Here is a 15754-nt window from a genome sequence, read left to right as displayed (position 1 = left end):
ACTGATTGTCATATCGTGTTGATGTGTATAAAGGTCTCCTGTTTCTTTGCTCAGTTTACTCAGCATAGTTCCTGTGAGTCTCTCCAGACCTTTCCAGAATCATCCTCCTGGTCATTTCTTATTGAACAATAATATTCCACAACATGCGCATACCATAACAGCCATTCTCCCACTGATATGCACCCAGTTTCCAGTTTCTAGCCACTACATAAAGGGCTGCCACAAACATTTTTGCACATGTGAATCCCTTTCCCTCCTTTTAAATCTCTTTGGGGGGCAGCTAGGTGGCACAGTGGATAGAGTATCAGCCCTGAAGTCAGGAGAACCTGAGTTCAAATGTGGCCTCAGACACTTAACACTGCCTAGCTGTGTGATCCTGGGCAAGTCATGTAACCCCAATTGCCTCAGCAAAAAAGAAATTTAAAAAATAGAAATAAAATAAAATAAATTAAAAAGAGTAGATCTCTTTGGAATCCAAACCCAATAGTGAGACTGCTGAATGAAAGGGTATGCAGTTTGATAACTTTTTTTTTTTCCCCTGAGGCTGGGGTTAAATGACTTGCCCAGGGTCACACAGCTAAGAAGTGTTAAGTGTCTGAGACCAGATTTGAACTCAGAGCTGATGCTCTATCCACTGCGCCACCTAGCTGCCCCTGATAACTTTTTGTGTGGTAGCTTTCTTTAAGCTGAGCTGTGTCACCTCCAATCTGGTAAGGAGAGAGAGCCTCTGAAGCCTTTCTTCAGATCACTGATAAAAAGTGTTAAATATATAGAAACCCTTACCTGAACTGCTGCCAAGGGAAGAAACAGGGCCATGTACTAGACTCCATGACCCCAACAATGTAAATAGAAAGAACCCTTTACCTCCCTCCCTCTACCCAGACTGTTGTCAAATGGCAAAGAAAGAGGGGAGAAGGCCACCTTCCCCCCAATTCTTGGCTGAACTGAGACCCGGGGTGAGGAATATTGTGTACAAGGTCAAGAGCTTTAAATGTATCGATTGGTTTGGCTAACTGAGAGGTTTTTTCCCTTTTCTTTACCAAAATTCTTTCTTCTAAGGGATGGCTCTCTTGGGAGGGGGCAGGAGACAGGAGGAAATTTAGGTGAGGTGACAGCAAATGACATCAACACCAAATGATGTTGTCAAAGATGTTAAATAGCCCAGGAGCAAGCTCAGGTCCTGGACCTGGCCACTTGATACTTCCTTTCAAATTCACATCAAATCTTAGTGACTTCTACACTGTGTGTATAGCCACAGGACTCCATCTTGTCCATAAAAATAGTATGAGACTTGGTTGATGGGTTGTTTACACACACACACACACACACCACACACACACACCACACACACACACACACACACACACACACACCACACAACATACATACACACATACACCACACACACACCACACACACACACACACACACCACACACACACACACACCACACACACACACACATACACCACACACACACACCACATAACATACACACACACATACACCACACATACACCACACACACACACACCACAGACACACACACTACACACACCACACACACACACACACACACACACACACACACACATTTTCCTTTTTCCAAACACATGCATAGTTTGCAGCATTCATCCTTGCCAGACCGCCCCCTCCCTCCTGCCCCTTCCCTCAGACAGCAAGCCATTTGTGTTGCACAAGAAAAATCAGATCGAAAGGAACCCCCCCCCAACTTTGGTGGATGCTTTGGGCAGGTTCTTTTGGCGGAGAGCCGGGGAGTTAGGCCGGTAAGGCTTAAATAAGGGGGGAGAGGGGATTATGGGACGTCCCAGCAAGCCTCCTGCTCAGGGCCAGCTGGGAGCTGGGCCTTGAAGGAAGCCAGCAGGGAGGAGGTGGCCGCGCCGCTGTGGCGAGGAAGGGGCCGGGGCACAGCTGGCCTGTGGCCGCCTTGGGCTGGAAGCTTGAAGCCTTCCCCTTGGGAGCCTGAGCCAGCCTGGAGACTTCTTTTCAGGCGGCAGTTAGCCAGGCGATCACTAGATGGCACTGTCGGCCAAAAAATCCGATCGGCAAACCGCCTCGCTCGCTTCCCCCGCCCCTTCCTCCTTTTGTTCCTCCGGGAGGTAGCGAGACGCGCAGGCTCCCGCCAAACTGGGCAAAAAGGGGAGGGGGAGCTAGGGGCGTGGCAGTCGGAAGCCCTGCGTGCCCCCGGCCCTCCCCGGCTGCTGGGGCCGGTCCTGGTAAGTCGGCGCGCTGCGAAGGGCGGGGGGAAAGGTGTGGCTGGGGAAAGAAAACCGGGGTGTGAGGGGGCGCTGAGGGGGTTAGTATAAAGCTTAGCACCCCGTCTTCCCCCTTCGTCCCCCTTCCCCTCACTCTCCACGAGCCCCGCAGCCTCTCCGTGTCCCGTGGGCTCTCGGGGTCGGGCCTGGGCCTTGAGGAGTCGGGGATAAGGCGGGGCGGGCCCCCTGGTTTCGGGCCTAGGTCTAAACAGGGCCCCGTGGTGTCAGGCCCGGGTGTATGTGGGGGGGGGCCGTGGTGTCAGGCCCGGGTGTATGTGGGGGGGGGGCCCTGGTGTCAGGCCCGGGTGTATGTGGGGGGGCCCGTGGTGTCAGGCCCGGGTGTATGTGGGGGGGCCCGTGGTGTCAGGCCCGGGTTCAGGGAGGCCGCTGTGGTTTCAGGCTTAGGCCTAAAAGGGGCCAGTGGCGTCACACCCGGACCTAGGAAGGGATAGGCCTCATGTATTCAGGCCTAGAACTAAGCTGGGCCCGTGGGGTCCTACCCAGGGAGGGGCGGGCCGGGCCGTGGTTTTAGGCCAAAGACGGGGCCGTGGCGTGAGGGCAGCGAGGGGCGGGGCCTCCTGAGGAAGCAGTCCCTCTACGTATCCGGCCTCGGGCTCTTTCCCCGGGATCTTGCCGTTGCTCCCCTGCTTTCTGAAGCTCTCTCGCATGACCCCAGTCGCCCTTTGCCCGTGGGATCACTTTCTCGTCTCTTTGCAGACACTGAGGTCCTTGGGGTTTCCCCCTCCCTCTTTGCGCTGGCCCATGTGGAGGCAGAGGGAGCTATGATTTTCAAAGGGGCCCAACCAGACGTTTATTTCCGGATCTCAAGGGAGTGATGGGGGCGGCTGGCCCTGACCCCTTGGGGTTTTGATGTCACATTTCCTGGCAAACAAGGCGCCCCTAGACAGGCTGCTATTACTTTAAAGTCTCATGCATTAACAGTTGCTTCAGTGTGGAGAATCTGACACTCCTCCTCCCCTCGTTGTCCTCCCCCTCCCTCTTCATAACTACAGACACCTGGGGTGGCCAAAGCCCGAGATGGAAATGGGTCTGTGACGGACAGGACAGACTGTGGACTGCCTCCTCGGGACTGTAAGTAGAGGCTGCCGCCTCGCTCTATTTCCGTGGGGAAGAGGGGGAAAGAACAAGCTGGAAAGCTTCTTGTATCAGGAAGGGGTGATTTCTGCGGGGAGAACTTAGTAGTGAGACCGGTCCCCCTAAAGCTTGCCATGTGTGTTGTGGGGCACTGAGAGGGATGCGAAGGTGGCAGTGCGGTGTCCTGGCAGAGTGTGCTGCCAGGGTTATTGGGAATAAGGAGATTTGGGCCTTTGAGGCCTAGTTTTAGGAAACTCTGGGTGAACTTGGTTTTCTGGAAGGTGGAACTTGGGATGCCTTGAAGGCAGCTAGCAGAGAGGGGCAAGGAAGGAAGCATTGCCCGGGTTCAGAAGCGAATGAGCCAAGGTAGAGAGCCTGGAGGTCTTCCCAGAGCCTGTCAGCTTGGTAGGGATATAAACAAAGAACACTGAGCGAGCCCTTAGCATTGGCCCATGCTGAGGCATGGCAAACTACAGGCGAGTCCTGAGCTCTGCTACTAGAAGTGTGTGTGTGTGTGTGTATCCCATGGGGGGCTTCCATTTCCTCTTGACACTGATATACATCTAGTCAGCAGCAGCTCTGAGTTTAGAGCTCTCTGGGCTGCAGAGACGATGGCTCTGGGAACCTCCAAGGAGACTTTTCTTGGACTCCAGATGGCCCAGGAATGTTTGTGGTAGATCTCTCCAGCACCCAGAAAATGAAAAGCATCACTGGATACGTGTGTGTGAGAAAGAGAAAGAGATTGGTGAGGAAGCTCCCTCTGCCAAGAAGTTGGTACCATCTCTGTGACCTTCCAGACTCAGCTGTCTCAGGTACAGAATCACCTAGTAGCTGTGCCTCAGAGGCAACCTTGAATCCAGGGCTTCCCGGCTTTTTTTGTTTGTTACCCTTTCCACTGGCAAACCTCATGTGATAGTGGTAGCGGCCAGGGGGAGGGGAGGGACACCTGAGCCTGCTGGTAGCAATGTGAACTGGCCTAGTCTTTTGGAGGCCAGCCTGGTAGCCTGCCTGGATCCTCATGCTGATCAGAGCATTAAAAATCAGGACAAAAGCTTGTTTTGGCCACATTAGCAAGTTTATTGCCATACTATATAAATGTCAGATAAAAACAATGTATTTAATAATGCAATTCAGTTAAACAGGTATCTCTTACACATATTCAGTGCCAACTTTTAGAGCTACCAAGACAGAAAGGGAAGGCTAATCTCTTCCAGAAGCTTCTATTCCACGGGGCCAGCCTGTGGAATATCACTGTAACAGACTCCTCATGCTGCCAGAAAGAATGACCCAGAGAGAGGCTGAGTCTTCCAAGACTGGGACTTAATGGATATGGCCAGAAGGTAGCGGGTAGTCCAGTCAGTCAACAGCAGTAAGAGATGGAAAGCCAGCCAGGCCTTCTGGTCCGGTTGTGGGGGCTAGAGGTCTTTTGGAAGCTGATCCATGAGGGCCACTGTGGTCTTAAGGCTTTGCAAAGTGTACTCCCGCCTCCGTTTTTTGGGTTGTTTCTAAAAAGAAAAAGAAAAAGTTAGTGTTTGATCCCAGCCTCTGGAAGGAGAAGAGAGTTCTCTTTATAATGTTGGGGCAACAAAGAGTTTAAAAAAGTTAATGGATTTTGAGCAGGGAACAGTCATAGGATTTAGAACTACAAGAAACTTGTAAGATCATCTGGTTAACTCATCAGCATATTTTTCAGGTGAAGAAACCAAGTTTCAGAGATAGGAAACAATTGGCTTGAGGTAGCACAGGTAATACTCTGGCCCAATAATTCTAGAGGCTAAAGAAGGGAACTTGATCTCAGCTGTCCAAACCGAAAGAAGACAAAAGCCTTCCCTCCCATCAGCACTTACCTGTCCTTCAGTCGTTGTCGTCGTCCTCCCCCCCCGCCCCCAGGTCATGACGGAATACCCCCTCCAATGGGACCCAGTTCAGCTTTCCACACCTCCTTCTTTTGGGGGATTCTGGTCCATGTCTGCCCCTAGAATAAAAACCACACTTAGTTCCAAATGGGGTAGATAATCTCTTCCATTCAGATCATTAGATTTAGATTAGAATCTTAATTAACTAATGAAAGGAAGCCCCAGGTGGTACCTGTGATTCAGTGGCATAAAACTGTGAACTTCCAGACCTTTACTGATAATTTTGCTCTGTTTCCATGGCTATTTCTATATCACAGAAAATAAGGGGCACCCTGGAGTCAAAAGATATGTCTGAATCTCAGTGACCGGGATGATGGAGCAAATCTTTTCTCTGGATTTACTTCCTCGCCTGGGGAATGGTGGACTAGGTGCCCCATAAGATTCCTTCCAGATCTATGTTTTTTGACAAAAGGTAATCACACCTTCCTCAGGTCCCATCTGAGATCCGATGTTCAGTTCTCATTCAGCACTGCATTTTGGGAAGGATGCCTTGTCTCTTAGGATGGAGATAAAACTTGAAATCATCTTAGTGAAAACAAAGGTTGTTGAAGGTGTTTAACCAGGAGGTAAGATGATTCGAGGAAGATGTAATTTCTATCCTTAACAGATGGAGGTAGAGACTGCAAAAAGAAAAAAAAAAAAAAAACACAGTGAGACAGAAGGTAAAGACCACAAAAAAGACACAAAATATAGAAGGCAGAAGTCATACATAAACCACCCCCCTCCTCCCAAAACACAACAAAAAGAAAAGACAAAAAGCTGTAAACAAGATTGGAAACAAAGGTTGTATTCTCCTTCCCCAAAGGACCTCTCCTTTGGGCCACAGGCAGTAAAATTCCCAGAAGGCCAGTCGGAGGCACAGGTGATATTTCCCCCAAAACAAAATGGAGGCAAAGGCAATATTTCCCCAATAACCCAGACGGAGACACAGGCAATATTTCCCAAAAAACAAAATGGTGATATAGGCGGTATTTCCCAAAAGGCCAGTCCTGGAGGCATAGGTGATACTTCCCAAGAACCCATTTAAGAGACACAGGTGAGATTTCCCAAAAGGCCAGACGGAGGCACAGGCAATATTTCCCCGAAAACAAAATGGAGGCACAAGTGGTATTTCCCAGAAGGCCAGACAGAGGCACAGGTGATATTTCCCAAAAGGGCCAGACGGAGGCACAGGCGATATTTCCCAATAACCCAGATGGAAACACAGGTGATATTTCCCAAACGACCAAACGGAGGCAAAGGTGATACTTCCCCAAAAGGCCAGACGGAGGCACAGGTGATATTTCCCAATAACCCAGATGGAAACATAGGTGATATTTCCCAAAAGAGCCAGACGGAGGCACAGGCGATATTTCCCAATAACCTAGATGGAAACACAGGTGATATTTCCCCAAAGGGCCAGACGGAGGCACAGGCGATATTTCCCCAAAGGGCCAGACGGAGGCACAGGTGATATTTCCCAAACGGCCAGACGGACGCACAGGTGATATTTCCCAATAACCCAGATGGAAACACAGGTGATATTTCCCAAACGGCCAGACGGACGCACAGGTGATATTTCCCCAAAGGGCCAGACGGAGGCACAGGTGATAATTCCCCAAAAGGCCAGACGGAGGCAAAGGTGATATTTCCCAATAACCCAGATGGAAACATTGGTGATACTTCCCCAAAGGGCCAGACGGAGGCACAGGTGATATTTCCCAAACGGCCAGACGGACGCACAGGTGATATTTCCCAAAAGGGCCAGACGGAGGCACAGGTGATATTTCCCAAAAGGGCCAGACGGAGGCACAGGTGATATTTCCCAAAAGGGCCAGACGGAGGCACAGGTGATATTTCCCAAAAGGGCCAGACGGAGGCACAGGTGATACTTTCCAATAGCCCAGACGGAGACACAGGCGATATTTCCCAATAACCCAGATGGAAACACAGGTGATATTTCCCAAACGGCCAGACGGACGCATAGGTGATACTTCCCCAAAAGGCCAGACGGAGGCACAGGTGATATTTCCCAAAAGGCCAGATGGACGCACAGGTGATATTTCCCAAAAGGCCAGACGGACGCACAGGTGATATTTCCCAAATGGCCAGACGGACGCATAGGTGATACTTCCCCAAAAGGCCAGACGGAGGCACAGGTGATATTTCCCAATAACCCAGATGGAAACATTGGTGATATTTCCCAAACGGCCAGCCGGACGCACAGGTGATATTTCCCCAAAGGGCCAGACGGAGGCACTGGTGATATCTTCCAAAAAACAAAATGGAGGCACAGGTAGTATTTCCAGAAGGCCAGATGGAGGCACAGACAATATTTCCCAATAGCCCAGACGAAGACTAAGGTCTAAGAAGAGAAGAATAAGTTGTATCCTCACAAACTTCCCCCTCCCTAAAAGGTGTTGCAGGCATCTTATTTCCCCCCCCCAAATCCTGAAGTACAGGCTGTTTCTCCCCAAACAAGGAGAGACTCAGGCTGTACCACCCCGAGGATGGAGAGATTCATACTGTAACTCTGCCAAAACGGCTCCAGTTGGAGCACAGGTTGTACCTTCCCCAAAACAGAAAGGCATAAGCTAGAGCTCCCAAAAGACCTGCACAGACAGACTCCAATTCTCCACAAGGAGATGGACAAACAGGCTGAAGCTCCCAAAGATGGCTCCAGATACAGGAATAAGCTGTAATCCCCACCAGGTAATGATTCCCCCAAAATAATGCAGCCACTCGTGCAGATTCCTAAAAGGAGACATAGGCACAGAGGGGCATTTTTAAAAGGAGGCAGCCACAGCCGAACCTCCCCAGAGGCAAAAATGCAACTTGTACCTCCTCTGGCTAGAGGATGCCCAGGATGCATCTTTCCAAAGAATAAAACTCAGTTTGTAACCCCCCAAAAGAAGCTGGCACAGGCTGTACTTCCCCCACCCCAAGTACAGCTTGTGCCTTCTTAAAAGTGGGAGACTCAGGCTTTAACTTTCCAAAAGGAGAATGGCATAAGTGGTGATGGCCCAAAGGCAAGGAGACTCAAGCTATTACTCCCCGCCTCCAAAAAAAGAAAAAAAAAAAAAAAAAAAAAAAAGATGACTTCAGATAGAGGCACAGAATAATTCCCAAAAGGCAATGCAGACTCTGGTGGTAATTCCCAAAAGGCAATGCAGCCTCTGGTGGTAATTCCAAAAGGCAATGCAGGCTCTGTTGTAATTCCCAAAAGGCAATGCAGGCTCTGGTTGTAATTCCCAAAAGGCAATGCAGACACTGGTGGTAATTCCCAAAAGGCAATGCAGGCTCTGGTGGTAATTCCCAAAAGGCAATGCAAGACACTGGTGGTAATTCCCAAAAGGTAATGCAGGCTCTGGTGGTAATTCCCAAAAGGCAATGCAGACACTGGTGGTAATTCCCAAAAGGCAATGCAGACACTGGTGGTAATTCCCAAAAGGCAATGCAAGACACTGGTGGTAATTCCCAAAAGGCAATGCAGGCTCTGGTGGTGATTCCCAAAAGGCAATGCAGGCTCTGGTGGTAATTCCCAAAAGGCAATGCAGACACTGGTGGTAATTCCCAAAAGGCAATGCAGGCTCTGGTGGTAATTCCCAAAAGGCAATGCAAGACACTGGTGGTAATTCCCAAAAGGCAATGCAGGCTCTGGTTGTAATTCCCAAAAGGCAATGCAGACACTGGTGGTAATTCCCAAAAGGCAATGCAGGCTCTGGTGGTAATTCCCAAAAGGCAATGCAAGACACTGGTGGTAATTCCCAAAAGGCAATGCAGGCTCTGGTTGTAATTCCCAAAAGGCAATGCAGACATTAGTGGTAATTCCCAAAAGGCAATGCAAGCTCTGGTGGTAATTCCCAAAAGGCAATGCAAGACACTGGTGGTAATTCCCAAAAGGCAATGCAGGCTCTAGTGGTATTCCCAAAAGGCAATGCAGACACTGGTGGTAATTCCCAAAAGGCAATGCATGCTGGCTCTGGTGGTAATTCCCAAAAGGCAATGCAGACACTGGTGGTAATTCCCAAAAGGCAATGCAGGCTCTGGTGGTGATTCCCAAAAGGCAATGCAGACACTGGTGGTAATTCCCAAAAGCAATGCAGGCTCTGGTGGTGATTCCCAAAAGGCAATGCAGACACTGGTGGTGATTCCCAGAAGGCAATGCAGGCTCTGGTGGTGATTCCCAAAAGGCAATGCAAGACACTGGTGGTAATTCCCAAAAGGCAATGCAGGCTCTGGTGGTAATTCCCAAAAGGCAACAAAAATACAACCTATATCTCCACCTACTGGCACAGGCAGTGGCTCCTCTCAAACCAAGATGGAGGCAAAAGATTATTTCCAAATGCATGTGTAGGCCCAGTGGTAGTAATTTCCCAAAGCAAGAATGGAGACACAGGCAGTAGTTCTCAGAAGGGCACAGAGGCACAGGCTATAATTTCCAAAAGGAGGCAGAAGCATGGAGATTGATTCCCAAATTAAAAATGGAGGCACAAATAGGTGATTCCCCAAATAAAATATGGAGGCATGGAGATGTAATTCTCAAAATGAGGTACAAGCACAAATGGTAATTTCCCAAATAAAAGATGGAGTGATCAGTGACAATTCCCCAGATGAACACAATGGCAAAAGAGGCCCCACTGTAGCTCCCTCCCCCCAAGGAGCAATACACAGGCTGTGGCTCCCTCCAAAAAGATGGAGGCACAGGTGGTAATTCCTTAAAGAAGGTGTAAGACAGCTGGTAATTCCCAGAGATGGCTCCAGATTCTAGAGGCATAGGCTGTAGCTCCTCAAAGATGGTTCTAGATGGAGACCCAGACCATAACCCTCCATGCCTTCAATGGCAACAAGAGGCTCAAATTATAGCTCCCCTCCCCGCAAGGACCAATGCATAGGCTGGTTTTCCCCCAAGATGGCTCCACTTGGGGCAAGCACAGGTAGTAATTCCCAAAGGAGGCAGCTGCAGAGGTGGTAATTCCCAGGAAGGCAATGCAGGTACAGGTGATGATTCCTGCAAGCTGGCTTCTCAAATGACTCCAGATGTAGACCCAGGCCACAAACTTTCCTGCCCTCGATTGCAACAAGAGGCCCAATTGTAGCTCTTAACTCCCCTCCCCCCAAGGACCAATATAAAGGCGGCATCTCCCTTTGAAAAGAGAGAGGCACAGGTTGGTGCTCCCCAAAGCTGGTTCCAGATGCAGGCACAGGTGGTAATTCCCAAAGGAGGCAGCAGCAGAGGTGGTAATTCCCAGAAAGCAACAGATGTACAGTCCATCTCCCCATAATGGGAGGCACAGGGTGTACATATCTTCCCCAAAAAACCAAGATGAAGGCACAGGTAGAAATTCCCAAAGAGCCACGATGGAGACACAGGCTTTAATTTCCAAAAGGAGGCAGATGTCTAGAGATTGATTCCAGAAATGAAAATGTAGGCTCATGGAGGTGATTCTGCAAATAAAAAATGGAGGCATGGAGAGGTCATTCTCAAAATGAGGTGCAAGCACAAATGGCAATTCCCCAGATGGAACAATGGGTGGTGATTCCCCAAATGAGGTGAAGTCCATGTGGCAATTTTCCAAATGAAAACTGGCTCTCACTGGAGCTCCCCAAAGCTGGCTCCAGGTGAAGGCAGACTCATTTCCAAATGCTAGAAGCACAGGCTGGAGCTCCCCAAAGATGGCTCCAGATAGACACCCAGGCCATAAACCTCAAAGGCCACAGAGACTTTAGCTCCTCTCCCCCCAAGGACCAATATAGGATGTGACTCCCTTTCACAAATGGAAGCACAGACTGTAGCTCCCCCAAAATAGCTCCACATGCAGGTACAGCTGCTAATTCCCAAAAGGAGCCTGTAATACATGTAGCTAATTGCCTGAAGGTAAGCGGGCATATAGCCTGTATATCCCAGACCAAGATGGAGGTACAGGAGATGATTCCTAAAAAGCAAGATGGAGGCAATGATAGAAATTCCCAAAATGGTACGTGGGCATAGGTACTAATTTCCAAAAGCCACGAAGGAGGCACACAGGATAATTCCCAAAAGCTCATTGAGGCAGAGGCTGTAATTTCCAAAAGGAGACATTAGCGTGGATTGCAATTCCCAAATGAAAAATGGAGGCACAAATAGGTGATTCCCCAAATAAGAAATGGAGGCGTGGAGATAGAATTCTCAAAATGGGCTAAAGCACAAATGGCAATTTTCTAAATGGCTTCCCCAAATAAAAGATGGAGTGACCAGTGGTAATTCCCCAGATGCACAGATGGAATTATGGGTGGTGATTCCCCAAATGAGTTGGAGATACATGTGGCAATTTTCCAAATGAAAAATGGCTCTAACTAGAGTTCCCCCAAGCTGGCTCCAGGTGAAGGCAGACTCCTTTCCAAAGGCTAGAGGCACAGGCTGCTGCTCCCCCAAAGGTGGCTCCAGATGGACAGCCAGGCCACATAGGTTTCCTTGCCCTCGAAGGCTACAGAGCCTCAAACTATAGCTCTCCTCCCCCGAAGGACCAATGCACAGGCTGTAGTTTCCTCTGCCAAGATGGAAGCACAGACTGTAACTCCACAAAGATGGCTCCACATTCAGGGGATAGGTGGCAATTCCCAATGGTGGTTTCAGACTCTAGAGGCCCAGGCTATAGCTCCCCAAATGACTCCAGATGCAAGCCCAGGCCATAAAGCCACCCAGGCCTCTGGCCACAGAAGCTCAAGATTATGTTTCCTTCCCCGTAAGGAAAAATATACAAGCTGTAACTCCCTTTCAAAACTGGAGGTACAGACTGCAGCTCCCCCAAAATGACTCCAGAGGCAAGCATGGGTGGAAACTCCCAAAAGGAGGTGGCAAATTCTCAAGGAGATTGATTCCCAAAACGAAAAATGATGGCATGAACAGGTGATTCCTCAAATAAGAAATGGAGGCGTGGAGAGGTCATTCTCAAAATGAGGTACAAGCACAAATGGCAATTTCCCAAATAAAAGATGGAACAATGGATGGTGATTCCCCAAATTTAGTGGAGGTCCACGTGGCAATTTCCCAAATGAAAACTGGCTCTTGCTGGAGCTCCCCAAAGTTGGCTCCAGGTGAAGGCAGACTCATTTCCAAATGCTAGAGGCACAGGCTTTAGCTCCCCAAAGATGGCTCCAGATGCAAATCCAGGCCATATAGATTTCCTTGCCCTCGGCAACAAGAGGCTCAACTGTAGTTCCCCTCCCCCCCAAGGACCAATACACAGGCTGTGGCTCCCTAAAGAGATGGAGGCACAGGCCAGTGCTCCCCAAAGATGGCTCCATGTGCAGGCACGGGTGGTAATTCCAAAGGAAGTGGCAACACAGGTGGTAATTCCCAAAAAGCAATGCAGGCCCAAGCATTAATTCCCAGAAGGTGGCTCTGGGTCCAGGCTCAGGGAGTAATTAGCAGAAGACATACACCACAGATCTCCATGTGATGGGATACACAGGTGGTAGCTCTTCAAAACCAAGATGCAGGCACAGGTAGGATTCCACAGAGGTCCCGTGGGCACGGCCTGCAAAAAGAAGACAGAAACTTGTACAGTAATTTCCCCTGTGAAAAACCAAGACACGATTTCCCCAAGTGAAAGATAGAGGCACAGAGAGGTGAAAGCACAAACATTCCCAAACGAGTGTATACTGACCCGAGCATACAGACGGAGTCGTGGGCGCTGCTTCCCCAAATGGAGCAGACACGCAAGTGGTGACCTCCTCAAATGAAGGGTGACTCCAGGTGAAGGCAGATTCTGATTTGCACATGCCAGAGGCACAGCCTGGAGCTACCCCAAGATGGCTTCAGATGGGGACCCAGGTCATACACCTCCCTACTCCCAAAGGCAGTGGAGGCCTGACTGTGACTCCCCACCCCCTAAGGACAAAGGCTAGAATTGCTCCAAATACTGGCCCCGACTTCCCAAACAAAAGATGGCTTTAGATGGGGGGGGAGAGCTGTACCTCTCAAAACATGGAGACAAAGCAAACGGCAGATCATGAGAAGCTGCACATCTGGCCCTGTGGCTCCATGTTCAGAAATTGATGCGAGGAGTCCGCCTGATGGGGGGTGCTCTTTGTGACCTCAGTGGACCATTCCGGTTTTTCCTCTGGTACCTTGTTTGGGTTACACAGCCAGATGGACATAGTTCTTTTAATTGTTAAGTAGACAACTGCGAACGAGAAAAGAGTCAGAGAAACTCGGTATACCAAGGAGCCTTCAGCAGAAGGCCCTGCTGATCAGTGCAGTGGAGTGGTGGGTAGTCTCTTCCTTTTCTGCAAAGAAAAATAGCCTCAAAACTTTAATTTTCTCTAGCTGTGTGACCTTGGGCAAGCCACTTAACCCCAACTGCCTCAGCAAAACAAAACAAAAAACACCTTATTTTCTAACTACTTTTATCAAAAACTTACTTAAAAATATCATGAATATTCACCTCAGTCGATTCACAGCCCCCCTCACCAGAGTACAAACACCCCATGTAGAGCCACCCCATTATATGCCCTTTTCCCCCTTGTTTGAGGGAGGAAAAATGGTTTCTGGACTTGGTCTTTTGGGGACCTGATTTCCCCTTCATTTCATATAGAAACTCCTCTGAGTGAGCTTAGCATTTCTATTGCAGGGTCCCTCTGGTGCTCTCTGGGTGCTGATGAATGGACTGCTTGCACACTCCCTCACCACCTTGCATGCTCTCTTTACTACAGAATATTTCATTGCCTACAGGGGCCACAGCTTACCCAGGCAGTTGGCCGCCTCTGACTCTCGGCCTCTTTGCTGCTGCTACAAAGGTTCTGCAGCTTTGGATACCTTTTTTGGGCCTGGCTGTTCTGGGGCGCAAGCCTCCCTTTTCTGGCAGAATTCTAAACTGCCTTCTAGAATGAGCAGTTCATTTTAGAACGCCCCCCCCCCCCAGTGCATTTAGGCCTCCCCTGAATCTTATGCCAATTTGCCAGGTCTGATGTGAAACCTCCGTTCTTTCCCAGGTTTCAGTGGCAGCAGGGATGGGAGGGGTTTGCCCGGGGTGCTGCAAAGAACGTTTTCTTGTGGCAGATGAACTCCTTTTGAGAGGGACAGAAAGTGCAAACCCACGGAAATCTAGTCACAACGGAGCCTTGTGCTGCAGGTCAGGATTCCCACCCCTTCACCCGATGACCTCGGGGACATTTCCTTCCCAAGCCATCTCAGAGGACGACACTCTTGGTCCCGGGTGAGGGTTTGCGTTTTTTGCAGCGCTCTCCGGGAGGGCCCCTTCTTTAAATAGCAAAGATATCCAAGATATGCTTTCGATTTTGGAGGTGTGTGCCTCATGCTGTCCCCCGGCACCCTGCCTCCCCCGGGGTACATCTTGTTTGGTTCCGCCTCCTCTTCTACCCTAACCCCAGGACTTAGCTGGAGGACTCTGGACTTGTTTGCTGTCTGTCCCGGACTGCCGCCCTCACTAAGAATGCCCCTGCTCCACCAAGAAACTTGTTCACGTGACCATAAAGAGAGGAAAAAGAAGGCAATGTTATTCCAGGACAGCCGGCGGACTGAAATGCAGGTGACCGGTTTTTCTTTTTGAACGTTCAGACTCGCTTTTCTACAAACCTTGTCGGACTTCCCATTTGATGAGTCCTTGGGAAGCCGGCCCTAGAAAACGAATGAATGCCTTGAATGCCTTTGCCAGACAGGGATTGGACCTTCCTGGGAGGAGGGAGGAGGGAGAGAGAAAGGAGGAGCGGGGGAGGAGCAAGGGAGGCTGGCCAGGGGCGGGGAGAGTGACGGATGAGGAGGAAGGTGGGGCCTGCTCCGGGGCCCGCCTGGGGAGGCGGGCCAAAGGGAGGGGTAGGTAGAGCTAGAATGGGCATGCGCACAAAATGCTTTCTTCTCCAAACCACCACAAGGGGAAGCAATGCCGCAGTCAGCGCAGTTGTTTTTTTTTTCTAGAACGATCTGACCCTCAGCTTGCCGGCGCCATTTTGGGGTGTTGTCCTCCCGCTCAGTCCCACCATGAAGGGGACCTTCAGCCGTCCCTTTCGAACCTCACCTTGCCCCGAGTCTCATCTGTAGTCCAGGGCCAAGTCACAGATCGGCTGTACGAGCTGGAAAAGCCCCTTGCGTAGCCCCCTCTTCCTTCCCCTTGGGCAGGGCGGCCCCCCTCCCCCTCCCTCCCTTTCCCGGGCATTGTTCTAGGTTCCCGCTTTGTCTCCGAGTACCCCCCCTAACCTCCAGGCCATTCATTTTCTTCCTACCTGGTTCCTTTCTCGTAGTTGTGGCGGCTCAGCGGCGACCATCCAGCGCGTTCCCAGGTGAAGTTGGGGTTAGCCCGCGGCCGGGGCTCGGCAAGCACATGGAAGATGCGCCATTGATTGGCGCAGCTTAGCCAGGCATTGCGGACCCTTTCCCGCGCCCGTGAGCCCGAGAATCGCCCAAACGGCATGGCTAGGTGGTAAGTGGGGGGGAAGAACTGGGGGGGGGGGTTGTAGCAACATTAGGCAGTGGCCGATCGCGGTGGT

General features: G+C 50.2%; 1 protein-coding gene and 1 long non-coding RNA gene across 2 annotated transcripts; both read right to left on the bottom strand.

Annotated features, from left to right (window-relative positions):
• Positions 1 to 4424: 4424 nt before the first annotated feature.
• LOC141548496 (uncharacterized) lies at positions 4425 to 7397 on the bottom strand. The gene is made up of 3 exons (XR_012483979.1): positions 5710 to 7397; positions 5219 to 5346; positions 4425 to 4876 (listed from the first exon to the last, which is right to left on the bottom strand). It is a non-coding gene; the product is annotated as an uncharacterized LOC141548496 (long non-coding RNA).
• Positions 7398 to 7860: 463 nt separating this feature from the next.
• LOC141548262 (uncharacterized) lies at positions 7861 to 14647 on the bottom strand. The gene is made up of 3 exons (XM_074277023.1): positions 12916 to 14647; positions 8410 to 12786; positions 7861 to 8020 (listed from the first exon to the last, which is right to left on the bottom strand). Exons 2-3 carry the CDS (start codon positions 9615 to 9617, stop codon positions 7861 to 7863), a joined length of 1368 nt encoding a protein of 455 aa, XP_074133124.1. The 5' UTR covers positions 9618 to 12786; positions 12916 to 14647.
• Positions 14648 to 15754: the final 1107 nt, after the last annotated feature.

Source organism: Sminthopsis crassicaudata, chromosome X (assembly GCF_048593235.1).
Source record: "Sminthopsis crassicaudata isolate SCR6 chromosome X, ASM4859323v1, whole genome shotgun sequence".
Classification (NCBI taxonomy): domain Eukaryota; kingdom Metazoa; phylum Chordata; class Mammalia; order Dasyuromorphia; family Dasyuridae; genus Sminthopsis; species Sminthopsis crassicaudata.
The sequence above is the reverse complement of the archived record's forward strand: the minus strand, read 5'-3'. Positions and strand labels throughout refer to the sequence as shown.